Here is a 27,846-nt window from a genome sequence, read left to right as displayed (position 1 = left end):
GAGCCACTGTGGCGGCCCTAGAAAGGTATTTCATACGTCCCTCTCACTAGCCAAGTTCCTCCTAGGGATCCCAAGCCAGATGAGATATATAATATCTCTCGCAAATTCTGGGTCAACTCTGGCGTCTCTTCCCAGTTGGGTGCGCCCGGAAAACATCCAAATGAAGGAGCCCAAGAGGCATCCCAATTTAGATGCCTGAACCACCTCAACTGGCTGCTTTTAATGCAAAGGAGTAGCATCTCTAATCTGAGCTTCCTACGGACGTCCTCTACGCTCCTCACGCTATCACTCAGGCTGAGCACAGCCAGGAGGAAATTGATTTTGGTCGTTTGTACCTGCAATCTTGTTCTTTCGGTCACTAACCGAAGCTCATGACCATAGTTGAGGGTTGAATGCAGACGGACTGGTCAACGGTCTTGTACAATGCCTGCATTACTGCTGACGCCGCACCACCACCTCAAGCTCCATTTTACCCTCACTCGTGAACAAGATCTCAAGATTACTTGAACTCCTTCACTTGGGGCAGCAATTCACTCCCATCCCAGAGGGAGCAATCCACCATTTTCCAGCACAGAACCATAGCCTCAGATTTGGAGGTCCGCTTCACACTGCAAACCGCCGCAGTGCGTGGGTGTAAAAAGCTATTTCTACTTTACATTCTGCATGGAAACCCAGTGTTTTACTGGCACAATTAAAGCTTAAATCGCACCATTGTGAAGCAGCCGCAATAATCCAGTCAAAACATGCACAGTGGCAGCTCTATTTTTCAAGTCAAAACTATAGTTCTCCTAATTCCTAAGCCACTTTTAGACAGAGAAAGATGCATGTGTGCTCAGTCTAACTCAAGACTGAGTCTTAAGGCCAAAGATCAAAACAGGACAATGCAGCGCCAGAGAGCCATAACAGGAGAACATGGTTTATACAAGAGCTGGACAAACTGGTTATATTGTATGACCAGTAGTAGTAGAAGTTATTGTAGTAGTTATTAGTTATTAGTTAATAACTATATAAAGCCCCTGACTTTGGTGACTCCTAGTGGTGGTATTTTAAAAAAAACTGGCAGACAGCGATGCACTTTGATTTGATAACATGAAAGTGAGAAAGTCTCCTGAACTTGACAAAGCATTTCCTGAAGTTTAAGAATGCAGCACTTATGAAATCCCAGGTCATAATTTCCTAGAATTCTCCAACTCAATTACAAACAACAAAATCCTGGAAATGTAATTTGTCCCATTAGATAACAGTACCACTGTTTTCAGATGTGGCTTTTGCTCTCTCTTTTTCGATTAGAATTTGTAAACATAAAATGTACACAGTGTCAGATGATTGGAGGACCGTAAAAACACAGTGTTACAAAATACACTGTAAGGAAAATTAAAGCTTCCTAATTTCACATGTGCATGCAAATATTTTGATTCAACAAATAGAAAGTTGATAATGTGTGGCCCTGCAGCTTTTCCCATTGTAAACCAGTTGTATAGCCTCGGGTTGAAAGGTTTATGCTTCTAAATGAGAGTGCATCTTTTATTAAGTGCAAGTATGAGTGCGAGTGTGTCTGTATTTTTAAGTACGTGCATGTAGGCCTGTAGAGGAGGGTGTGCATGTGTGTGTATTCCAGCGCGTGCTTGAAGATGCGGTAATATTGTGATAATGAGGTAGGAGACACTGTTCTCATACCATTGAGCTGTGGGCCCGTCCTATCTTGGCAATCAGTCCCGACTGGACCTGACCAACCGTCTTCTCAGGGAAATATTTTAATCCTACCATGGGTTTGGGTTTCATACAGGTCACCACACAGATATATGACATAGTGACACATGTGTAGATTACATATCCTTGTTTTAATTAGTAGAAATACTGTATACAGAATAGGGCCATCTCCCACTCAGCACTGGTCATCTTAGGTTACACGGGAGAGGTGCAATGTCATACAATCTCCTAGCCCCTAACCTTTCAGCAAACTGTTTAATGGTAATAAACTATTAATACGTCAATGAATCAATCTGTTGATTCATCATACTTGTGTGGCAAAATCACATGTCTAAAGTCTAAAGTGGGAGCATGACTCATCTGTCAGACAACACGCGCAGACATGCTGTTCGTGCAAATTTGACCTGCACAAACTGGGGCGCTGCACTCCTGGCTAAGTCACTGTGACTCCACACACCCCTAGAAAACCCACATACGCAATCACAAATGTCTGTGCACCAATCTCAGCAAACCCTGGCCCCAAATCCTAATATGCTTGTCTTGTCCTATCAGGGGGCTAACAGGTGGGATAATGAGCTTGAGAGGGAGGACGGGAGGAGGTGGTGGTGGGAGAGAAGGAGGTGGAGGGTGGGGGTGAGCTCCCCATCTCTCCATCAGCATTCCGGTAATTAAAAAGGCAGCCAAGCTATATCAAAACTCTGAAACATAAACAATTCCACAGATGCCAGGGGCATTCGGGGTGCACTGAGCTATAATGTGATGGGGGTGGGGGGTGGGGATCACTGCTCTCTGCTCTGGCCAAAGCAGGGAAACATGATCGAAGGCAGGGGAATGAGCAGACGAGAGAAGGACGGGGACAGAGGAGACAGAGCGTGGGGGCAGTGGGTGAGGGGCAGAGGGAAGGGTTGTTCAAATGGCTAATACCATAAAGGGGAGATGTGGAAGGCCAGCCTGAGGGCAGATTGTTGACAGGCTGATGGACAGCACCTCTGGTCCTAAGCATTAAGGGGGCCACAGGCCTATAGAGACCCCCCATTTGTCTTATGTTTATTGGTATATAAATCACAGTGTCTCTTTTGATATAGTGTAGCACTGAAGAGCAGCACAGTGTCATATACAAAAAGCATTTGCATTAATTGATATCTACTAGTGCCTCTTACACAAGGAGGAATAACCCCTGACACTTGAATACAGCACTAGGAGCATTACTGCAAATACAGCACGTAGGTTCATATCCTTTTAACATCCTACTGCTTTGATCTTCAGACTGTAGAAAAGTAATGTCCATCCAAAAAAAGGCACAAATACATGAAAGAACGAATTATAAGAAAAAGTCATTTCCATGCAAAAGCTTTTCAGCTGCCAGTAGCTTATTGCTTTGCAGACGGCAACATTAAGAGGCAAATCTAATAGAATGGAGGCATTTTCTCCCAAATCTGGCTATGTTAATGACAGTCTGGGTTTTTGTGATAAACAAAACACAAAAAAAACGTCATGCTAATAAGTTTTTATATAAATGGAAACTGACGATGACTACAGACGGCCAGAGAAAGAGACCGGACTCCGGTTTTTCGTTAGAAAGGAAAGAAGGAAACATTTAGGCTAACATAAGATTAACATGAAACAGACCCTCGCACCGACTCTGAGGTGTGAAAGGAATCCAAGATGAAAGGGAGTCTAATGAAGAATTTTCCACTTTTTGTTAGCAGGTGTGGCCCCTGTTTTCATTTTTCAGCTTTAATATGAATTGAGCATAGAGGGTCACTTATGCATTGTTTCAATTATGGGCCAAAACTACTCTTTGATTAGGTCTAAACCCTTATGTTCATGCCATTAAAAACAACAAAAAAATCCTCCGATCCATTTTGTGGGCTGAAGTAAATCAAAGGAAAATACAAAATAATCAAGATAAATGTCTTAAAATATTTGTGAAGGACAAATTCCATCATATTCCTCAAACCAAATGAAGTATTAAGAGTTTGCCGGAGATAGACTATGTTGCGGTTGAGTTAAGAGCAGACCCATGTAAACCCACTGTTCATTTTGGCAACCAGAACAGCAGACATCATAATCCATCATGGATACAACAGGACATGGCTGGGTAGGGTCAGAAGAACAACAATTTTTTTTTGTCTGTCCATCTCTCCCATTTATTGTACCTCCTCCTCTGGAATACAATGGATGAATGACTGGAGGATCAGTGAATAAAGCTCACCGTGGGGACTCCTTAATGGTGCACTAGGAGCCATAGAGGCGAGGAGGAAAAAGCAGAGGAGTGTCCAACACAGGGCGTAATGAGGAAAGTGAGTTGACGTGAATGGGGGGAGTGATGAAGTGAGGTGGTGGTGAGAGATGGGAGGAGGACAGCCAACTCCATCATATTTTGGGCAGAGGTAACAGTGTGAGTCACAACGCAGAGCCATGTACATCATGATGCTCATCCACTTATGCATTAAAAGCACATATTAAGCACACACCCTGATCTCCCACAAGCGTCAGATGGAAGCGGCTCTCCCTTTCTGACATGCAAGTCTGGCCAATTTGTGATGTTCCTTGCTCCCTCACGCTATGTCTTCTCCCAGGATGACTTTATTTTGGTTAAAGTCCACCATCCTCTCTCGTGACAACATCTACCTTTTGATAGATGTGTGAGAATTTCTAAGTCTTCTTTAAGTCTGTTAATTTTGCTGGTTATCAGACATTTTCTGAAAAAAGACTCGACTGTCAGCTGTTATTCGTGGACATGTGTGCACATGCAGATCTATATCTCAAGTTTATGCACACACACGCACAGACATTTTACGGCTTGTGGGATCAGTCTGGGAAGCACGGGTGCAGCAGAGACAGACAGTACACAGGAAAAGGCTAGGCTGGACCAATCAGCAGCAGTGGAGTACAAATCCCATCAGCCAGACAGACAGATTGTGTTCCAGAAAAGCCAAATTCTCTTGGACAGAGAACAAGCCCCGGGAGATGCGACTTTGTCTGATTACCAGGAGAACTTCCTGGACATCAAGCTTATTGTGCTCATATGATAGTAGTGAGACTGATGAAGCTTAGTCTACAACATGAGTGTTTGTTCAGGCTAGCTGGAAGGCAGTGTCAGAAACAGTAAAGTAGTATCAGAAAAGCATTCCATGAGAGAAAGGGATTGTGTTGGCGAGAAATAAAGGGGTATTTATCTCAGATTCATTTCATGCTAGTATGTCAAATTATGACTGAGGAGACTGGCAGCAGGCTAATCTACACAGACCTCATATTTGTTTAGGCATTGGATGTAATATTGGGGAGCATGGATGGTTGGTAAGGAAGACCGGGGCACTTGGGGAGCAGAATAACAATGATGAAGTAAAATGAAAGGAAACTTTTGGGGTGAAGAAGAAGAATTTTGTGTTTATGGTTTGATTCTGTGGAGCGCACTCTTGGCAGCGGGGTTATCTTTGAAAAATGGGTTTCCTGCAGCGCACATGCCAGCAAGCAAGCAGTTGGCATGGTGCCCACCTAGACACAGCACGCTCTTGCTGACAGAGCGTGGACCACAGATGGAGAGAGACACCCAGGAAGAGAGAAGGAGAGTTGTCAGTACACGGTAGATCTACAGAGCAAAACCTGTTGATTCAACAACCCTTAAAGGCAGACCACAATATACACACACCTCTGATAGAACCACGTTCAAACACACCTGTGCACACTTTCACTGAAACTTTGCTTTAACCATCCCTCCCTCCTTCTCATTTTTCTCCTCTCACTTTCTAGGCCCAACTCCCTACTCCTCTGGGCTCTCGCACATTCATGCCGAGGTGAGAGGGGCAGATGAAAAGCAGAGGTAATTAGGGAAGCTTTGAGTGTGACTTTATGACTGCGAGAGGCTTTGAGCTTTTCCCCTCTCTCCTCCCTCCCTCCCTTTGTTCTTTCCCTCTTTTCCCAAGCGAGCCTGAGTCCTGCTTACTCCGAGGGAAACGCATCCTGCCCTTATGTGTCATGTCTACACAGGAGACTAGGAAGGCGTAGCTAAAACACAAACATGCTTACAACACACATACATGCACACACACACACACAGACTCGCAATGAATACGCAATGTATTCACTCCACTATTAGGTCCATAAACACGTCTCCCCTCCGCCCTGTATGATTAAATGAGACGTGTAGGGATAGATTCCGGATATCCTCCCTAATTTGAGCATGAGCTCATGGTGCAGTGCAATGTCATCCTGTGTCCAAGCATCAGCCTCTAGAGCAATAACCCTGTCGGTCAAAACATCTGCAGAGAAAAATACACGCAGACATGAAGTGAGAGGAAAAAAATTATGATGTGAGAGAGTACAGACTAAAAAGATCACAGGCAAAATGTCTGAGAGAACTTCCAGACAAATGCAGAGAGATTGCAATATAGATAGGAGGACTAGTGCCTGATGAAAGAATGGAGATAGGACACAACAGCCAAGTGATTCATCATTCCTATCACTTGCACACACACTTCTAGACATGCAGTCACACATGCCCTCATTTATAACACATAAATCATCGCTATTTCATAAAAAAGAAAGTTCCCTTTACATAGGCTGTGTTGTGCAAGCCACCCAGGACGATTCTCACAGTCAAAGTGAAGAACACAAAGGAATTTTAATAGCGGTTTCATCTGGGGTGGCTTCTAAACAATAAGGCTTTAAGCTTGATATCCTTGTCAGTCTGTCTGGATGTGAAGGGGAAATGTGAAACATTGGGGGGTGGGGGTGCAAAGAGCAAATACTGTCTAGTGTCTCCAAGCAGGCAATCAAACTCCTAAGGGGGCAGAGAGACAATTACAGTAGGGTGAAATCAGCCACCTGTGAAAGCCTGGCGAGACAAACAGTCGCAGGGGGAGACACACTAACAAACCATGCAGTCAGTGTTTCTCACTTCTCCGAGTCCTCCTAAGCCCCTTTCACACATGCAGTCTATCCCTGTGTTGTTCAGTAACATTTGTCATGTGGGTCATGTGTGAATGGGAGCAGGGATTGATATTACATCAATTTCACCTGGGGGGTCAATAAAGTATTTCTGATTCAGGGAAATCTGCACCACTAATTGCCCACCACAAGACCTAATGACATTTCAGGGAAAAGGCTTGCATAATCATTTTATGAATGAAAGCAGTGATATTGCAAGAACAAGCACTTAAAGGGTTATGTCATCTTAAAAAACACGCTTTCACAAGGAGCGAACAAACTTCTCGCAGACTCTGCGGACACGTACTCGAATCAGCAAGGATCACAAAAACCATTACTTGTGTACATGTACTTGAATACTAAAAACATTACATATTCTGTTGCGTACAAGGACATGACTTTTGATAAGTTGAATGGCAGCTGGCATCCATAAGGATTGCATTACCGCCATCTGCTGGATTGGTCTCTTGCCCGATCTTTTCCGACATTGCCGTGAAATATGTGAAAAGGCTCAAGATTGAAATGTTCCTGAAGGTAGCTACATGTGTGAAAGTCACTAGTGGTGCCTGATCTACAGGAAACTGTTATTCTGCATTCTGCCATTAACTTCAGAGGCCCTCAGGTTTCCCTTTGCCTCAGGTCGGGGATTTGATCATTTTGTCTCTTGCAAACACTCACGCGTATGCTATCTCCCAGGACAGCGGGGTCTGGAGAGTTCCTGGATGATGAGACAAGGATCAGCTAATTATGTCGCCTCAATGAGGAAAGGCACCGTCCTTGCCATGGCCTCTTTCTCTCTGCCGTCTCGCTCTCACTGTCGCGCTTTCTCAAATGAACTCCTTGTCCCTTCCTTGAAGGGCACCTAAAGTTTTAAATGCGATGTACTTTCATTGATGATAGAAAGCTATCTAGGCCAGGAGAATACATTTCTCTGAAAAGTATTTGTCAAGTCCTGTGAGGAGAACTTGAGCCCTGAGATGGTCATGCTGACTTGCATGGGTGGTAAATATTGTACATGCTCACATGTCTTTAGTACACATGTATGCACACACACACACACACACACACACACAATGATTAAGATGCATATGTACAAAATGCTCAAACATTAACATTACACACACACACACACACGCACACAAACACAGATGTCATGGCCTTTAACTGTGGGCCACGTCGCCCTCATATCGGTGACACTAGTGATCAAAACAGTCAGCATTTTCTTGACATCTGCTCCCCAGCAGTGTGAGTATACAGTATACTCAGACACTTGCTCATCATTTGCACCTGTCAAACACATACAGGCAGGCAAATTGGATTGCCTGCACAACAATTTGCAACAAGAAATTGCTGCATATTGGACTGAACAAGTAATTTATATCAGGGCATGTTGGATCTAACTTAAAGTAAAGCTCTGACCCAACGATTCTAGGGATTAACTAGTAGTGTGGGAAACAGACATACAAACATATTCTGGTAGCCAATCCATCTGTTCAACTTTCCCTCAGCCAATCAGGAGGCAACAGAGAGGTGTCCAGCCAGTAAGATTACTCCAGATCTGATTGGCTAGAACAGGCTGACAGGCCAAAGCCCTTGATGGCAGCTCTAAGCTGGTCCAGCTTAGACTGGGCTCTGTGGTTGACACCTACCCACCATCAGGACCCAACACTCATTACCTATCAGCTATGGCATGGATTAGGAGAGTCTGTCTGTTTGTATCCTGGAGGGGGAGAAGATCCGGTGGTCATCTGCATGTAGGTTTTGGGAAAATCACGAGCACAATACCTCGTATTTGTGATTTAGGGTGTGGCAGCTGCAGGCTACACAGTGGACGGCAAATTCCGTAAAATCCCAAAAGATTATTAGTTCTGTTGCACCAGAGAGCTTTGTTATTGCAGCATACAACCGAACCCATTCATTTATATCAATACAGTATCAGAAACGTACAAGGAAAAAACTTTGAAGCATTTATAAATGTGGTCTGTGTTTATTGGGTCATACTCATGACATGACAACTCCCACACATGACAAAGCACAGTAGGGCTTTTAGGGCTGTGAAAACAACGGCAGGCCAATGAAAACAGAAAGACACACACGCACATACAAACACACTCCTTACACACACACCATCTCCCTTTTAATGTCCTTTTGGCTAAACTTTAGCAATCAGCAGGAGTGAGTTTGAGTTGAAACAGCTAGAGTGTATAAAGAAAACACACACACAAAGGACTTGTCATGACAAGATTTACGGTACAACTTAAATGACAGTCAGATGCAAAGCTGCACAGAAAATAGTGGCCACATCATGAAAGAATTATCAAATAAACACAACAGATTAAGAGCAAAAGGGGCAGAGTTTTTTAGCCTGCAGACAACTGGCTTTGTGGTGAACTCCATAGATACAGTACAAACAAAAAGGAAAGCTACCCACAATTTTCCACCATCCAGCGTGTGAATACCAGCAACAACGGTATCAGCCAAAATCAAATTCTAATTACTTCATGCGGTATATGAGCCACTTGCTACTTCACATTCCACTCGAGGCACTCAGACAGCACAGAGACTGTCCTTAGAAGGCCTTGCAAATTGAGGACTAGTGACATCATCATTTTCAGCACTACCATACTCCAGTTTCTATTGTTATTCCATTGTTATTTTCCATCTTGGCCTTTTCTGGACATGTGGACCACCTGATCTTCTTTCTCCAGACAGGCTCAGACATTAGGTAAGAACGAAAAAGGTCATAATGATGATGAAAGGGACAGATACCAGGAACACTTTTCGAACAAAGTAACATCTATTCATGTCACCAACCTGCTTGTTAAACAACTGTAAGAGGGGCTTTTCTCTCCCAGCACTATGTATCCACCGACATAGTAATAAGAAATGTAATATCTTGGTGGTGTTTTAGTAAAGTGTAAACCCATAGTGACATCACCTTTTGGTGAAAAGATTACTGTTTTGAAGTTTGGCTTTATGGGCGTCATAATCTTGGGTTTTTTTGGAGCCAGAATTTACCATAGTTAGATGAGAGGGTGGAGCTGGGGAGGATACCCTGATTAGATCTGACCAAGAACACACTGTGGTAGCAACTCGTCAATCACACATCATACCCTACTTTACCATCTACATTTACCTTTAATGGGACCATAACTTACAAAATTGACATCATAAGGTATTAAAGAAGTCTTGAAACTAGAGAATGACATCATGAACTAAATGTCTTTAATAAACTGAAACAAGTCCAGTTGCACTTGACTGAGAATCTCCACCAACTTTTTAGAAAACGGTTCCCTAGGGTAATAAATCAAGTATGAAGTGGGGTAATTTTCTCATAAGCTTACATACAATCAGACTTCTTTTTTAAACCAGTGGAGTTGCCCCTTGCTAGTCATTAGAAAGTATGCAGGTTAAGGCACTTCTGCATTGGCTTCACTTTTCAAACCCAGAAGCTCTGTCCATATTTTATACAGCCAATGGTTTTAGTATGCTGAACACTGTGACTGTAATATAACCTGTCCAGATGACATTTACAAGTTAAACATGACAGTAATCATTTCCAATTTCATGTCTTAAAATGAGAAATTCTCCATGAGTGGTAAGTTAGTTTCATTCTCTATTACTCTATTTGTATTCACATATGAGTTTTCCATATTGGACAGCAAGACCGGTACATCCCTCATAAAACGGGACTTGGCCACCATGACGTCTAAGCACTTCATTGTCTTATAAAACTAATTGTATGGTACCAAAATTCCTGCAACACTTAAAACATCCAAAGCATGTCTCCCACTCTTTGGCAATGTGTTGGAGGTTTTGAGTAGGAGAAAAAAAATTGATCCCTTTCGGAAACTAAATTTAAATGACACTGCAATTACTAGAGGAAGAGGAAGGACAAGCTTGGGCAACTGGTGCACTGCCTGATTCAGTTGGGCGTAGTACAAAACCCTTTGGCAGGCAAGACCTCTCTGAAACAGGCTTTGTATCTACAGCAGAGCCTTGTTTATCCGGAACTCAGACATCTGAACTGACTGGGCTACCAAAGAGACATCGCAACAACAAAATACACCGAAAAGAAAACAAAAAAAAAACACCAAGCAAAAAAACAAAAATGATTACTGGGCACTGATTGTCTGACTCTCCCAAACTACTGTAATTTCTTCAAGGGTTCCAGTAACTGTTTAGCTGTCCTGAGAGCCAGATCAGATAATGACAAAGCAGACCATCTTCCAACAAACACTAAAGTCTGAGAAAAGGCCTCTGTACCCTCTTTTTTTCACATTTACCCCAACCGATCCTTTTCCGCAGTTCCGCTGCTGCCAAAGCCACAGAAGAAGGGAGGAGGGGGGAAAGTGAAGCCATGCCCATTTTCTTGAGTTGCACACTTGCCTGCACGCCAGCTACCGTGACCCCGGAGTACTGAGTGAAAATACTGGACAAATAAATATTCTTTGCAAGCAAGACAACAAATACAAAGTTATTTTGTTTATTGCTGAATTTGGATTCGAATAAGGGGCATAAGTTCAGTTCCAGGTCAGCTTAACGTTAGGTCAAGTTTTTAAATATTTTGGGGTATAAGGTCCCAGAGGTAGGTACTAGTATAGCAACATCTCTTTCCCATCCATCAACAACACAGTGTCTCAGACCAATCCCATCCAACCCAAGCTCTGTCCAAACACTTACCCTGGAAGGCATCCGAGTGGCCGGAGAGGAGGTGTTCAAGCTCATAGCTGTAGGAGTGAATGTTGTGGTGGGTTTCTCTTCTTACAGCGAACTGGTAGCTCTCCTCCATCTTCCGGGTGCAGCAGGATGGACCCTGGTGCTTACAAACCAATAGATCCACATCTAGGAAAGTCAAGTAGAAACAGACATGTTTGTTATCTTCTTTAAATATACATTTGTCTTTTTTATATATTAAAGTCTGTGGTAACACATACATCGGAGCATATCAAAGGGAATGGAACTGCAGAAGAATTGAGGGAACTAAGTTTGGATGAAATACAAAGAATACAAAATGTCTTTTCTCCTGTGAGATATAAATGTATATGATTACATTGTGCTGTGCAAATATGTGTGGGTATATGTATAGTGTCCTGAGTATGCACATAGATAGACAGGCCATAACTCCACTGGGAGACAGAGGAGGCACCATGGGAGGGTGAGAAAGTAGACCAAGAATTCATCTACGTTTCCTGCTATAAATACTGTCTCTGCCAAATATATAAATATCTTTGACTCATACAATTGCGCACACATCGTCAAGACATACATTTGTATATGCATGTGTACTGTATATCCCGTAAAACACAAAATACATGCACGAGATAGTATTTTGCAATGTGAACATGCAAAATCTGCTGTCACTCAAACACATACACACGCGCACACACACACACACACACACAGTCAGTAATAAGTGAAATCGCCTCTAAATCTAGGCAGTCATTAGCCATAATACTGCAGTTCATGAAAACCACATGAAGGCGATGACCTAACTGCAAATACTTTGATCCAAAGAACAGCTCAATCAGGCACAATTACATCAGCTGAAACAGAGTCCACCCTGCCCTGCCAGTGTCACCTGCTTCTCACTATTGCGACACATATAGACACTGTCATGACATCACTGAGACTGGTCACAATTAGCTTGGGCTATTAAAATTGTCCTTTCCCACACGTTTGCTTACAAAGGGACATTTCCATAATGCAGAAGTCTGATATGATAACTCATTTTACAGGGGGGGGGCAGGGTTGGACGGGGGTGGCTGGAGGCAGGTGTTGTAACCAGAGCCTAAAGCATGGCCTTAGGACAGACCGCAAGACCAGTGCCTCACTGTCCAAATCCCTCCATGAAACACAATAGGGTTGCATTCTCAATCCCTCTTTCCCTTTCTGCTGCCTCTCTCCCATTTGCCTGGCATATCCTAGTGAGGCCTGGGTGTCTCTTAATTACCCAGCGAGGCTCCATTTGTTCCCATCCCAGAGCCAGACGAGTGAAGTCATAACTGGCTGTCCTGCCTCTTCCAGCTCATTATCTCCATCTCTGTAGCAGTCCTCTCTTTTTTATGTTAACATTGTCTCCCTGTCGATACTGTTTCTCTGTTGACTCAGAGTGTGTTTAGAGGAGTAACACTGTTTCTGTTCATTAGTATATAACGTTTGTCCAACCAATTTTGACAAAATACAATGCTCGACTTTTGTTTTGGGCTTACATCTATTACTTTCCTGTACCTCCCACTAGGCTTAACAGCGGTCTTTTACAAGAGTGCAACAATAATAAGAAACACAATCTATGTCAACATGCAACCCATGGGTATTTACAGGTCTAAACATACATCAACACTCGTCGATAAATGAAATGTCAGTTCTAAATTGATCTATTTGGTATAGGTCACCGAACAGTGTTCCTCATCCTTAGACAGTCTACGTCATCCTTTGGTTAAATGTCATAGAATCGCTGACTATCAAATATTTAATGACATGAAAATGGATCTCTTAATTTGAGAGTATTTTATCAAACCTCACCAAGCAAAAGAAGCAACCCCAGAACAGTTGTCCACTACTTTTTAATGAGCAACTATGCACCTATCCAACAATTCATATAATTCATTTTAAAAGGACAACGTATGTAATTTCTGAGCCAGGGGTCTCTTACTCAAAACTATAAAAACAAATGACATACTAGTCTGGGGTCATGGGAGTCGTTTTCTTCTTTGCTAAACAACCACCATTGCAGATGAAAATCTATCTGATGTGACTCAGGTAGCAAAAGAAAGAAAAGCCAAGGTAATGTTTGGAAGACCTACACTTTGGGATTGTATGTCGGGTCGGCTGCTATACTAAAGCATCTGTATTTGACAGGTTGGAAAGTAGACTCCAAAATCAACTTTTCTTACAAATTGGACCTTTAATTCATGTTACGTTTAGTCACATTTGCCAAATTCCATCCTCACTCTGATATATTGTCTAATGTATTCCCAGAAGTTATAGTAACAGACAATCAAAGAAAGCGCAGCATTAACTTATGGATTTTACTGGTTTTGAACTTTGTCTGGATTTTGTAAGTACACACAAAAAAAGTCTAGACATTTTAATGTTACATGTTCTATCTTTAAATTAGCAGTTTGATGAAATACACCACCTATAACAACAAGCTCAACATGTTCTCTCAGCAGGCTGGTGATTGACAAAATACTCAGTCGCACGGTTGAAAGATGTCCTTCTTTCAAATATTAATTGCTAATTTAAAGCATGATTGATTGTGCTTCTGTTTTAAAGGTTATCATTTTACCAAATTTGGTGTCCGTCCTCTCTCCCCTTCCGGCCCTGACCCTGTTCTCCTCACTTGGCTGGCTCTTTCTCTCCTTTGTGTTTGTGTGTTATCTGTGATATGAAACTAATATCCAGGGACTCACAGTGGAATCCAGCCTGGCCTCTCCGTCCCTTGCGAGTAGCTGCATGGAGTAAGTGATACCCAGAAAGACTTTGGCTGTTAAAGCCACCACAGCAGTCAGGACAGGCTGACTGTGTCACGAATATACCAGGCCACTTTCTAGACTCATTAGAAGTCATCTCACTTGCTTGTATGTCCAACAGCAAACAAACTGCTGAGTGTGTTCTTTTGTATCTTTGAGAATATTTTACTAACAGTATATAAACAAAAAGCATTTTAGTGGCTGCTGCCTGAAGGGTAAACTAAAATATGCATTGAGAACTTGGGGAAGCAGTCTACCAAGGACTCTAAGAGTCATTGAAGTTTACAATGTAGGACACATCTATTAATATCTGACTGCCTTGTTTTTGAGTAACATGTATTTTTTAACCATACTCCTTCTTAGTACACCCAATACAGACTATATAAACCTTCAGCAGGCACTGACCTCTCCTTGAACTTTTTCACATTTTGTAAGAGGAAATTAAAGCCTTGGGTGTAATTAGGTTTTTAAAGGTTGTTTAATGTCAACGTAAACAAATACCTACAGATTCCAAGTATTTGCATAGATACTCATCTTCTTTCAGACAGAATTTAGCTGGTACTTTTGGCAACAGTAACAGTTTTGAACATCTGGACAGTGCAATTTTCCCCCATTATTCTTTGCAAAACTAGTCAAGCTCTGTCAAATTGCTCGGGGAGCATGACTCAACAACAATTATCGAGTTTTCTTCAAGTGTTCGATTGGATGGATTGGAACGGCCTCTGACGTGACTGCAACAAGATATCAACATCATTGCTTTCAAGGCATTCCTGCATAGGTTTGGCTGTACTTTTGGGCTTGTTATCTCACTGAGAAATGAGCCAAGATGTCATTTTAGTTTACGTCCACTTTACTGTGTCACTCAGCTATAAAGCTGCGACTGGTGAAACACCTGAGAAACAGTTACTGTACTGTGTCTCTCCAATCTCAGCCATGGAACCCTGAAGCTGAATAAATTAAAATACATAAAACAAACCCCACAACTATTGCTGAAGGGCCTGTAAATGTCTTAATTCTACCAATAAATTCTGACCATGCCACAACAGTTGAGGATCGAGCCCTGTTAAAGCTAAATGTGGTCCCTGCTCGACAACTTGTGGCATTGCTTTCTTTTTTTTTCTCCTCCATTCTTTGGATTTTGTTTTGTATTCTTCACAAAACTAGTAGTTTTCAATAACATTTTTGTGTAGTTTGTCTTCAGGCTGAGGTCTATGACTACAAATTAACTAATTAGTTGTTGGACTTTATAGATGGTGTATTTCACAGACACCACACATTGATTATTCATCACAGATGATGATTTTCAGCTGTTACACCATTCTAAGGGCAGCTGTGCCAATGATGATTAAGGGGTGCCATTACTATGAATACATGTGCAATAATTTTTTTTGAGAGATTACATTTGACAGCTAACTGAGCTCTGAAGAGTTCCCACAACCTGAGCCCACACATAAGAAGGGATGAGGGGGAAAAACATGATGCATTGTGAGTCTCTCTTGAAAGATTATGTTTTGATGCAGAAAAGCCAATGACGAAAAATGTAAAACCCAACTCTCGACAATGTGATCGATGGTTACAATTTTGTAAGACCAGGCTATATGTTCCTTACTGCTGAACCAATTTGATGGTGAAACATTAAAACATACTTACATGAAATGTTTATGCTCCAAGCTAGGCTACTTCTAGTTTTTATAATCGCATCATAGCCCTGTGAATCGCAATCAAATCAAATCATGAGGTGCCAGGAGTGTAGTCCACCTAATTGTAAGAACACTGGTTGAAAACAACAACTATATATATTTTGTGTTTTTAATTTGGTCAACAGTCATGAGAGATAAGTTGTCGCAGCAGCATTTGCTATGCTGGTTTTATTTTACAAAGTTTGTCATAAATTGTGAAAGTTGTTCTCTCTAAACCTGCATCTATTTGTCTGATTTCAAGTAACTCTTTAATGTTATTTAAAATAGATTCTAGTAGTCCAAGAAGACTGAACTCTAAAGGTCCTTTGTGCCCAGTGTGTATGCAACTCATTCTGCCTGACCGAATCTTAACACACATTGCTCTCCAGATTGGGTGTCAACTCTGAATCCTAATTCACTTAATCGTCCTCAGGTGACAAATACCTCTGGAGTAATTTGCCGTATTAAAGCCACGGCTCAGAGGTCTTGACTTGTTAGTAACAATCCCTTCAGCAACACCTCAGTGCCCTTCATTGCACAAGTCAAAACTCCTGAGCGGAGAAACTCTACCACTGTAATTGCCCTGCTAACTCACATGCCATTCTCAATATGTGGTACTACAGTAGCAAAGCTGAACAGTATACTGCTGAGAGGATGGTTATGTTATTACCACCCTGCTCAAACACACTTACATAAACTCCTGCTCTCATGAAATGATTTATATGCAGCTCACATCTCTTCAATACGGTATGGAAACTTTGTTTTGATTTGGAATGTGTTGATGACCGGGAGGATTGCGGCTTCCTGATGCTGCTGTTTGGATATTTTCCTGAGAACAAGAATAACTTTGTTAAAATGTAGCCAATTAATGCAGTCACCCTTCTCCTGCCTCAGGAAGCCAGTTCCCTTTGAAGTTTCCAGATCCACTGAACATACAGGATATTTACTCTATACTGATTTGCTGTGTTTTGGATGGGCTGCGTTGAACGAAAACACACCTCAAAAGGGTCTTTGCCGCATACCTGAGTTCTTGGACAACCTTAAAACTCAACTGGAATGTTTAGATTTCCCAGACCCCAAGTTGAAACTGCCTACGGTGATTGGCACAGAGTCCAAAACCTTGCCAGAGGGCAGAGGCTGGATGGTAAGCGCTTCAAGAGAGAAGTGGAAGGCGGGTGGGCAGATGGATGCAGACCTGGTGAAGCAGCATTTTATCAGAGGGGTGCTCAGCCAGAGTAATTATGTTAACATTTAAGATAATCTGTCGTACGTGAACACTCCCTCCCAGAAACCAGCTCTCGCCTCATGTACTATTTGTATTCCAAGAACGTAATAAGGTTCGTCTTTTGGTTATATTTTTGGAGAGGATGATGATATACTTGGCAGTCTAACAACCTCATAAAATTGCATCCCTCTCTCTACCACAGTAGCAAGCAGGAGGGTAGGGTCGCACACAATCCCCTGAAACACAAGATAGACTTAGGCTGAAATCCAATAAGAGATGCTGTGTAGAGACCGACTCAGACAGAGTAATCAGCTTCAGACTGGGGCAGCACCAGTAAGGCTGGAATGTTTGGACTGGAGAAAGAGCATCTGAGGTGATTGCCAGTAGGCCATTCAGGATAATTAGTTTATCGACACATATTTTAAACTTATTGATGTATGTACATATCCTCAATCATTTTTTGCTGACCCTGTGTTTCCATGCAGAGCCCAAGAGTCCATTATATTTATTGTTTTATGTTTTGATTTTTAAGATATTCTATTTTTTTCACTTTCCAAAGTGTATCGCTCTTTGGAAACATGTGCTTGCATTATTATCTTATTATATTATCATTATATCAGTGGTATAAAATGATCTTAAAATTACAATAATATTGTTTATCGCAATTTATTTTGAAGGACAATATATTGTCCGACAAAGGTAGTTATCGTGACAAACTACACTGTGCCTATATATAGTTTTACAAAACTAGCTGCTGACTCTCTTAAGTCATTTTCACATTAGACTGAAGTAGGTAGCTGAGAGATGGCCAGGGAGAGAAAACACAGATGCTCAATAATTTTAAGTGTGTATGGAGTAGGTGTGCACCATGTGTTCCTCTCTCAGTGAGAACGGCCAAGTTAAAAAGGGAATCAAAATAACCACAGCCAATCAAAGACCATGTTGAGCTTTGAGAGCTTGCCAAGGCTTTTGACGCTGTAACTGGTTAAGGATGTGGCGACATGTGATAACACACTGGGTTCCCATTCCCTTGCTATTAACACATGACCCTGCTTGCCTTGTATTCAAGATATAAGACACTTTCTCTTTGCCCTTAAAATAGCTCTTAATGAGTCAGTAAATCAAAGAATGGCAGCAGAGTAATACATTGAAAAAAGGGCTCTCTGTGTGGTCACACAAAATCAGATAAGCCCTGCGCGATCAGATGGTTTTAACTGAGCTGTAAAATAGGTTGATCATATCTGAGAACATTAAGCCAACTGCAGACGCAGTATGTCTGTGAACAGCGCTGCTAGCCGCCTGCTTTCCGAATGACCTATCTCCAAAGGGCTATATCAGCACCCCGTGGTAATCTCAATATGGAGTGTTTGGCCGTGTACCACAGAACCAAAGTGGACATAACTCTTCAAAATAATCACAGGATAAGCAACTTCATGTCAGTCATTATCTGACTTTCCTTGATGCGGAATCTGACAGAGCGATAAAGTCTGTCTTTGTAAAGTGAGGCCCAGGGGATTCAATGTCTGCAAAGCAAATATTTTGGTCTGAAGTAATTCAATACCAAGAAATACAGTACTAGTAAAATACTCTTTTTCAGTCATTATCAGAGATTGAGCACACATTTAAGTATTTTTGACTAAAAATTGCAAGTGCTTCACTTGTAAAGAATGACATTTTATAACATCCCTACTAACTGGAAAGAAAGACTTTTTCACTACTTGGAGTGAAAATATGTACATGGAGCTATTGCTAGATTTAAGTAATTCACTACTTCCATAAGTAAAGAATTAAATATACTTCTTCCAGCACTCTTTGCCAACATGAGATTACAGTGCTCTTGATAATCATAAGGCACTATCACTGCTTAATGCACTTGATGCTTTCTTTGGAGGACAAGACAGTCTTGGACGACAGTCTTTACAAGAAATAAAAAAACAAATATGATAAAATATCTCGACGGTAAAAGAGAAATTGTATAAGATCATATCCAGTTGGGCCGGCTCTTAAGCTCCCTGCTGCCACACTCCTGGCGCTCGGTGAGAAATCCGCTCACCTCACATGAATGAAACGCAGCACTGTGTCCTAAAACAAACACCAGACTGCGAAAAGGGGCTGAAGTTTTGCCACTTCAAATTTCAAGAGTTGCTTTTGTTGGCATTTGATCTGAGAACTGAAGCAGAGTAGCATAATTGTGTACACACACACATATACACCAAATCTCCCACTCTAACGCCCCCTTCTACTGGTCGGCACTTTGAAGACAAGATTGCGTCTGACCCAAAACAACCTCTGTAGGGCAAGTACAAATAAAAAGCAAAATAAGGTAAAAGCCCGAAATGTAATGGTGAAGCTCCAGCAATGTTTGATTAGCTGTGAGGGGAAGGAGCAGCACAGAAATGGTGGAGTGTAAATGCACGAAAATGCAGTTCACCACACCTCGTAAACAAACATAAATATTTATGATCAATTAATAGTCCAGAATAAGCAGCCACAGTTTGTATCTGGATCCTATCAGGCCCTTATGCCAAAAAATGGTATTACTATAGATAGATTTGTCTCAGAAATAAAACATCTTGCTGTGTGAGGTTCGAGGTGGGGTAAGACGATTGCAAACTTCTCACACTTACTGTGTGTATGCCTCTATTTGCTCACTGTCAGGCAAAATGCTCATCAACAGCTCCTATTGCAGACAGAGATACTCTCATGTAGCTTCTGCCAATTTACTGCAGACTGTGAAGGCGAGTCACGCAAGCCTCGCTCCAGACTGCTGACATCCTCAGAAGACCAAAGGTTCTTCCGTTGTCTTTAAGAGCTAACCCTAAACTACTGCTTGCAATGAAATTGACATCCTCTGTTGCTAGTAGTGACACCCTGCTAAACAAACATATCGAGTGGTTTGGATGCACCTCTAGGTATGCTTCCCACTGAGCTATCTATTGCTCTTCTCCCTGTTACAGCTTGCAGACTCCGACTGGGTGATACTTAAGCTGCCACCAACCTGCATGTGACACTAATGCAGCAAGAATTCTTGTCTGTGGTCGTACAGATAGCTGTACATTGCACAACTACTTGTATTTCAGTGGCTACAATTTAAAAAATGCACTTAAATCTTCGACACCTCCAAGACTCACATTATGGGAAGCTATTCACAGCAACCGTTAAAAGTACGGTAAGCTATAATGTTAATGCCCACTGAATATCCCGATTTGTTGTGTTATGTTAGGTATATGACAATTGAAACGACCCCAAATAGAAGGAACATGACGTAATTAGATAAGTGTCGAAGTTTCTCTCTATTCTTGCAGAGTAACTTTCAAGCAAATCCAGCATAGTTGAACCAAAGCCTGAAGCCGCTCAAACTGTGTTTTGCCTCCAAAACAGTTTTGGAACCAATGTTTATCCTCATAAAATAACTTTTCCTCAGTGTGCAGGAAGAAAGCACATACCACAAAAACCTTCAAGGCATTTGAAGCTGCTTTCAAGCATCACGCTGACAAAAATGTGACAGAGGACAGGAAAAACTCAGGAATCATGTCAGCAGAGGTGTCAAAACAACTCTATGGGCCTGTTGTGGGAGTCAGGACAATCTACTCTGGTAAACTGTGGCTCAAGTGCATATAGGCTATAAGAGTTGGTGGTGGCTGACGTCTGCAAATTAATCAGAAAAAAAAAAAAAACAATCACTCCCTCTATTGTGGACACAATATTGTAGCCTCTTTATCCAAAGTGATTAAACTATGTGAGACCTCTGCATCACTCTAGACTAGAGCTCAAAAATCCTGCCTCAGCAGCTTGTGAATGTGCGACGAGGCTTTCTGCCAAAAGAAATTTGCAAAATAATTGTTTAATCTCTCCAAACAGAGTGCTTGTGATAAGCAGCTGGGTGGCATGTGAAGCTGCAAATCGTGGAGGAAATCAAGAGGCTCTGGGACTTTCAACTAGGGTGTCAAATGGGACACATATTCCTGGTGACTTAAACATGCAATATTAGATACTATAGACAGATTTGGAGAGAAATCTACAAGGCAAGACAAATAAGATGCCCAGAATTTAATGAAAATGGATATGAAAACATGCTATGACACATTTAACTTACTTAAAATCATTTCAGATGGCAGCATGCCTTTTTGTTTAATAGCAGCCTAGTGACATATATGGTCACAACCCTTTAAAAGTCTCTTGAAATCAGACGACTAATATGGGGAGAGACAACCTGAGAGAGCAAAAGCTGTCTCTCAGCCATTCAATCTCTTGCTGCTGTCACTTCAGTGGGCTTTTGCTTTTGGGAAAACCAAAACGTGCATGTGCATACCCACGTGTGCTTTTGACAGAAGCAAGGACAGTTAGAAGCAGTGGACATTAATTAAAGACCAGAGACACACATTGACACAAGGTAATTGTAATGCAAGATAAATGTGATTTGTCTGCGTAAATCTCTGCTGTTTGCAGAGCGCGTTAGCTCCAAAGTGCTCCTCGCAAAGAGGTGCCAAACCCCACTGGCTCACCTGTGCCAGGTGTCTCCGGGACGCGGTGCAGCGGTCCGACCTGCCGCAGCTGGAAAGCGGTCTTCACCTCATGACAGCTGTACGCGTCCACGTCGATGAGAGAATTCGCCGCAAATATGACCGCTGACAAAATCCAAAAGGATCCGCAAGAGTTTACGCGTGGGCATATTCCTCGGGACATTGCCGCATCTCACACCAGGTATCCTCGCCTTGGATCGCCTACTGTAGCCTGACTGCGAACTGAGTGACAGTGTTGAAAATAGACGGCACTTGAAGCGACGGTGAGTTTAAACATCTGACAAACGTTTCCGTCTGATTCTCACATTATTGGTTGGAGGGGGGGTGGGGGGTGAGTGTGAGCGCCTCACAGCAGAGGTCTGGGGTCTTCTCTTGGACAGAGGAAGAGTGGTGTGGTGGGCTGAAGCCAGTCTGTCCCGCGCTCAGTGTTCGGGCTGTCTGCATGCCTGTTCCCAAAGCCTTGCGCACACTCCCCTCCCTTTCTGTTTACTTCAGCTAAGTGCTCCAACTAAAAACTCACTTCAATTATCCCTATAGGGACTTGGAGTGTCTGTCTCCTTACAGCAGCACTTTCAATCCAAACAACAAAACACTTTACTGTGGTATTAATAAGTAAAAAAATATAAAAAGGGATTATGATTTAGAGCAACTTTTGTGTCCTGAATATTATCTAACTCTTTTTTTTTTGGACTGTGTTATTGAATGATAAAGCTAAAACAGAAGCTTATAAGACAAAACTAACCATAATTATAATTAGTATTTCCATTCATTTGGCCAACTTCTTATTCACATGATAAAACAAAAACATTATCAAGATCACATCTATTATAAACTAAAGGAGATGTTGTTGGTCACTGCTACAAGTAAGGGAGCATATTAAAATCTTCAGAGGGCATTAGGTTGAAATCAGTTTCTTTTTCTTTTATAGCAAGCTGTAGGGAAATGTGTTATTGGATTATGGGCCAGTGTACTCTGATCTGTTCATATCAGATGATTAAATATGTATGGGTGGTGGGATGGGATTAAACAAGGCAGGGGATTTTAATTTAGTTTGAGAGTATGGTGATGGTTGAGTTGCAACTAATTCTTCCTGCATCAGGGAGACTCCCGAGCTTCATGCTGCTGAGGCCTGTACAGCAATACTTGTAATTTGATTAACATCACTGCCATCTACTGGCGAAGATGTTTAATAAAGAAGCAACTACATAATCTCTGACTGACTCCTGACTTTCCAGTATTATACTCCCTTAGGCTTTGCAGCCACTGTTGTCGAGATTTATACACTGTCATTGTATGAAGAGTTAAAATATCAGAGGTAATTTATGAATTAAATTTGCCTTTATCCCATGATATATATTTTTAGACTTGGTGTTCAATATTTTAGATTTACAAAATCTAAATGAAAAGGTAATTAGTCTACAACCAAGTATTTTCCAACAATTTACAATATTTTTCATTCATTTTCAAAATGTGCCACTACATTTCCAGAAGTAACCTCATACTGCCTGGTTCCTATTGCACATTTGATGTCAAATACTACCCTCTCCTGGACAGACATGGTACTGCACCACTGTTTGACAATAATCTACAATGAATGTTTGCAATAACTTTGCTAGAGAACTAATTATAAAGTTGAAATTAAGTTTTATGAAGTTGTTACTATCTTCTGTTTTATTGATTTGGGATGGGTCACGCTTATTAGTTGGTGTAGTTGGTTCGCAGGCCGACTTCAGCAGAGGTTTTCACTTTTCAGTCCTTCTTCCCTCTGAACCAAGGGCACAATTTTTCTAGGAAATTGAGCGTAGCGTTAGTTCTGGCAGGCCACGACGTCAAGCTCTAACTGCATAGCTGTCATCACCGGCGCAGATCAGCTGATGGCTCAGCTGACTCTGCGTGCCCGCTCCCTATTGGGAAATTGCATTAAGAGCGGGGTATTTAATCTGCTCTCGCCCGACCCTCCTTCCTGCTTCCTCTGCTGCTGGCACTTTCGCAACCCACCTCCACCCCAGCTCCTCCTGTATTCATGTTGGTTGCTCTGCTCTGTCTGGGTTTTCTTTTGCTGCTGCGCTCCCTGCTTATGCCGTTCATGATGGCTCGTGAAGGGCAGGAAGGTGCTCTTCCTGCCTCAGGCTTTCCACGCAAGCGCGTGGAAGAGCAGGGGGCCCCAGAACAGTATCATACCGCCAAATAAAACTGTGCAAGTAAATAAAGATTATTTTGACAAAAGTGGTCCTGACTGAACTGCTCTTTGGGTTACTTTTGGATGTGTAACACGCTCATACAATATGTAACCTTATGGCACATCCTGGCCTGAACTGTGTATTGAAGAAGAAGAAGGAGAATGAATCCAGGAGAAGCACAGGATAAAGCTCAGGTAGTCACAGTACAAATGTAACCCACTGAAACGTCTTCCAGAGCAGCCGAGAACCTGGTGTCCTGATCAAATGGCGGCTGATGGACTTGCAAACTGTTGTGTGTAAGCCTGAGCAATGACGTATTTTTGCCATAGCACCTTGGCCAGAAACAACATTTTGTTCATGTATACTCTGAATGTGAAAATGACAAATAAACAACCTGAACTAATGTCTACAACCCATTTAAAGCCTCTACTTAGACAAGGAACCCATCAAGGAACACACAAAGAGACAGACATTAGCTCTTCTTCCCGTGGGTTGTTTAGTGAAAGAAGCCAGACTTGAGAGCTCATCTCTTAAGAGTAAATGAGGAGTATGTTCACAAAGCTAATCCACGTCAATCAGGATTGCTACAAAAACAACAAAAAAGGCATGAAGGACACAAGAGCTCAGTCTTTGCAAGCAGCAGTGAGAGAAAAGTCTGATCTTATGGGTAGCTACCTCAGGTTTGTCTGATCCAGGGACACGCTCATGAAGGTCACCTGTAAGTATACACAACCAAAACTGCTCACAAATAAATTCACACCCACAATTGCTGGAAAGTGCTGGACTGGCTGCACCTGCTCCCCCTGCTTGTTTTGTGTCGCATCATCTCAGGTTAGTGTTAGCAGAGTGGAAGGCAGCAGATCTTTCTGAGACAAATAAGTCCTCCTCCTGCTGTGTCTTTCTCAGATGATGGACTACCTCTGAACTCAGTCTCCACTTACCTAAAGAGGGCCCTCAGCAGAGGCTGTTAAAAGTTATGAGGTTGACTTGCTGTACACCATGCTCTCAGGTTTTCTTCCCATCCTTAATGGAAAATATATATTTAATTAGTCTTATGAACTCAACACGTTCAATCTGGACAATCAACAAATCCTCATATCCTCAGATGCTCACATCTTTGTTTGTGACCTTGATGTATGAATGTAACCTCTTCCTGCCTCCTGTCTTGTCAGGATGCCATTGAAGCTGGAAGGCAGAAATACATTTGATGTTTGAACTTCAGGAGGAAAAGGCATAAATACATCAGGGTACGTTGCACAACACGTTTAGCACATAACACAGACCAGTGTTTACTTTAGCCTAGCCAAGGAAGAAGCGCTAATGAGTCAAATTTGCTAGCTAGTAAACAAACCACAAACGTTCTTAGCTCATGATACCTGTTAGCTACCTGAGGTGAACTTCTTGGAGCGAAGGCGAGTCCAACTTTGCTAGCTAACAAATTCGGCTCAACTCATTTTCCACTATCACACGGAACTTTGACAATAGTTGGGCAGCCGAAAATGTCTGAAAAGGTCAGCTAATTAGTGCGAGAACCCGCCGCCAGCTGTGCCTTGTAACCAAAACTGTTAGCTAACTGCGTCACTAAAGTTACCATTAGAAGCTAGCTAGCCCCACGCAAGCTACAGGCAGAGAGGGAATGTAACTAAGTAACTACATTTTACTCGAGTAACCTCACTGTGCGTTTGTACACATTTGAGGTAAGGCTACTTTACTTATTACTTTACTAATTCTACTACTTCTTAAACTAAAATATGTTTGTTTTGTTTTGTTTTTGGCTTCTTTAACCTTGAATTAGCTGGAAAATGAACTGTCACAAAGCTGAAAACAGGCAGATTTTTTTTCTGAGCCCGTGAAAAGTTGACTTTTTTAGGGATAACATGTTGTGATTTTATAGACTGTGATGCATTGCTGCAGATGAAACTACCCCAAAGTGTATAAAGTAGTTCACATTAGCATTAGCATTGAACATCCACAGCAGGGAATTGCAATATACACATAAATGTAGCAGTAATACTAACAGGAACCATTTTTCTACAGAATAAGTAACATTACTTTTACTTATGATACTTAAAGTTGGCCTACATTTTGCTGCTAATACTTACATTGGTTACTATTATTGAAATAAGTAAGGTATTTTCACATTGTGGTATTATTACTTTTACTTAGGTAAAGGTCTGAATATGTTTTCTCAGGCTGGCTACAGGTGTTGACATTTACCTTAATTAGCATCTGAAATAGAGGAAGGTGAGCTGGGCTAAATTTCCTACCAAAAGGCGTGGAGTAGTTTAAAAAGAAGAAGTTTAAAAAAATCAACAAAAATGGTGGTTTTAAACTTAAATAAATCTATCTATATGTTATATGGTCTAGCCATGACGCAGTATCTGAAAATCTGCCCATAACTCATGGAAACAAGGCCCTTGCTTCAGAAACCCTGCTATATCTATAAAACTATCTCAATAATAATCTTAAAATTAAAAAATGTATTTATGTATTGCAGGGCTTTTGTATTGGACTGAATCAAGGTCGTCATCTTTTATATTTTCTAGCGAACTCACCCTTCGTTTCTCTTCTGTGTGTGCGTACACAGAGGTCCTTAAAGCAGACTGACGTTTTTCACAGCATTTCAGAGCTCTCATAGCAGAAAATGCACAGGCGGGATTAATACCATTAACAATGGCGCAATTCCATTAAGTGTCCCAGTAAGCTTGCCAGTAAGCCAGCAGGCACGATACAATGATAAAATAATAATAATAAGAGGAATGCAGCAATCATCATTAATGTCTTTAAATACACTTGTGCTTTCCCTGCTATGAATGTCTGATAAAGATCAAATGTAGAGGTACAAAATTATTGATATTAAAGAAACCGGTGTGTAAAGTATGTCCCTTAATTGCAGTGTTGGCGTTTTGATCCCCTCCTGCCTGCATCGGGTGTCCTTGAGGCTCCACCATGGACTTGCGGTGCTTTGTGAAGTGCTTTGTACTGGACTCAGGTAAAAAGTGCTGAACTATTCTGACCTTTTACGCTCTACCATGTAAATGACATCTCTTTGTGTATAGCCATTGGTAATTGCAGCGTTCACAGCGTTACTCTTGTGACCTTTTCCACTGTTGTGTCCTTTTCAATAGTCTTGATGTGCTTTAAAATTTGTTTAGCATTATATACCCAGTAGGTGCTGTGATTGTCGTGTCTTTCATTTCCTTGTCAAACTGGCTACGTATCGATGTGTGTTGGTACCACAACATCATTCTTGAACCACAGTACAAGTCATCATTGATATTTCAATCTTTGAAATCTCAGATGCTACAGCAAAGCCACAGTATGTGCTGTAAGTGCATGTCTGTAAGCAAAGCTACAAATTCTAGTCAAATATTCAATATGCAATAGTGTGTTTTTGAGCCTCCTTGTGTAACAGACTCTTTGCCTTGCCTTGTTACTTTCTTAAATGATCCGTCTGAAATATATGCACTTAATGGTTACTGAACTTGGTCAGCAGATGGCGCCAGTAACCCTAGTTTTCAGAGTCCTCACTCAGACACCCTTGCTAATGCACCCAGGGTAAGTTTGCCGTGCAAAGTATCATTAACATAGGTCAAAATAAGGTGAATTGGAGGTGTTTTTAGTCATTTTAACCTGCCTAAAGTAACAGGGAGTCTGTGTTTTCTCGACATCAAGTATAGATCGTATTTCAAAGCCACACCTCTTGTATTCCTCGTTTTGGTTCGCAGGAGGTCGTCAGTTACTATGAGTGTCCTTACAGTAGTCACGTGAAACATGACGTTTACACAGCATCACTTTACTGCACTAAAGAACAATATTTAAACCATAATCAGAAACCTGCCTACGTCCTCATACTGACCTTCTTTTAACCATAACTGTGGCACTTCTGATGCCAATTAAGCCCATCCAATCTTTTGACCAGCACTACAGAAAGATTAAGCGGCCACAGCAGAAGTAGTGGGCGATGCTTCATTCTATGTTCTCATGGTGTGTCTGAGTCCAGTAGTTAGTAGACACTCTCCGGGGGCTTTAGCCCATCAGTTCTGGCCCTCTAAACTGGGGATTTAAGGGGCTTACAGGGGGTTAAACCCCCAAGATTGGAGCCCTCAACCGCCTGTTTGA

The 27,846-nt window shown here is 41.8% G+C and overlaps 1 protein-coding gene across 2 annotated transcripts in view; it reads right to left on the bottom strand.

Annotated features, from left to right (window-relative positions):
* Positions 1-24,441, bottom strand: part of gpc5c (glypican 5c) — a 105,716-nt gene extending 81,275 nt beyond the window's left edge. The window contains exons 1-2 of one of the 2 annotated variants that reach the window (XM_073490549.1): positions 24,400-24,441; positions 11,326-11,487 (exon numbers count right to left, since the gene is read on the bottom strand). In XM_073490549.1, the coding sequence (XP_073346650.1) occupies positions 11,326-11,434 (109 nt within the window). In that variant the 5' untranslated portion in view covers positions 11,435-11,487; positions 24,400-24,441. Of the gene's footprint in view, positions 1-11,325; positions 11,488-21,526; positions 21,814-24,399 lie in introns of those variants that run through there. The other variant, XM_073490548.1, reaches the window with a different exon arrangement.
* Positions 24,442-27,846: the final 3,405 nt, after the last annotated feature.

Source organism: Pagrus major, chromosome 21 (genome assembly GCF_040436345.1).
Source record: "Pagrus major chromosome 21, Pma_NU_1.0".
Classification (NCBI taxonomy): domain Eukaryota; kingdom Metazoa; phylum Chordata; class Actinopteri; order Spariformes; family Sparidae; genus Pagrus; species Pagrus major.
This window is presented reverse-complemented; position numbering and strand designations above follow the sequence as displayed.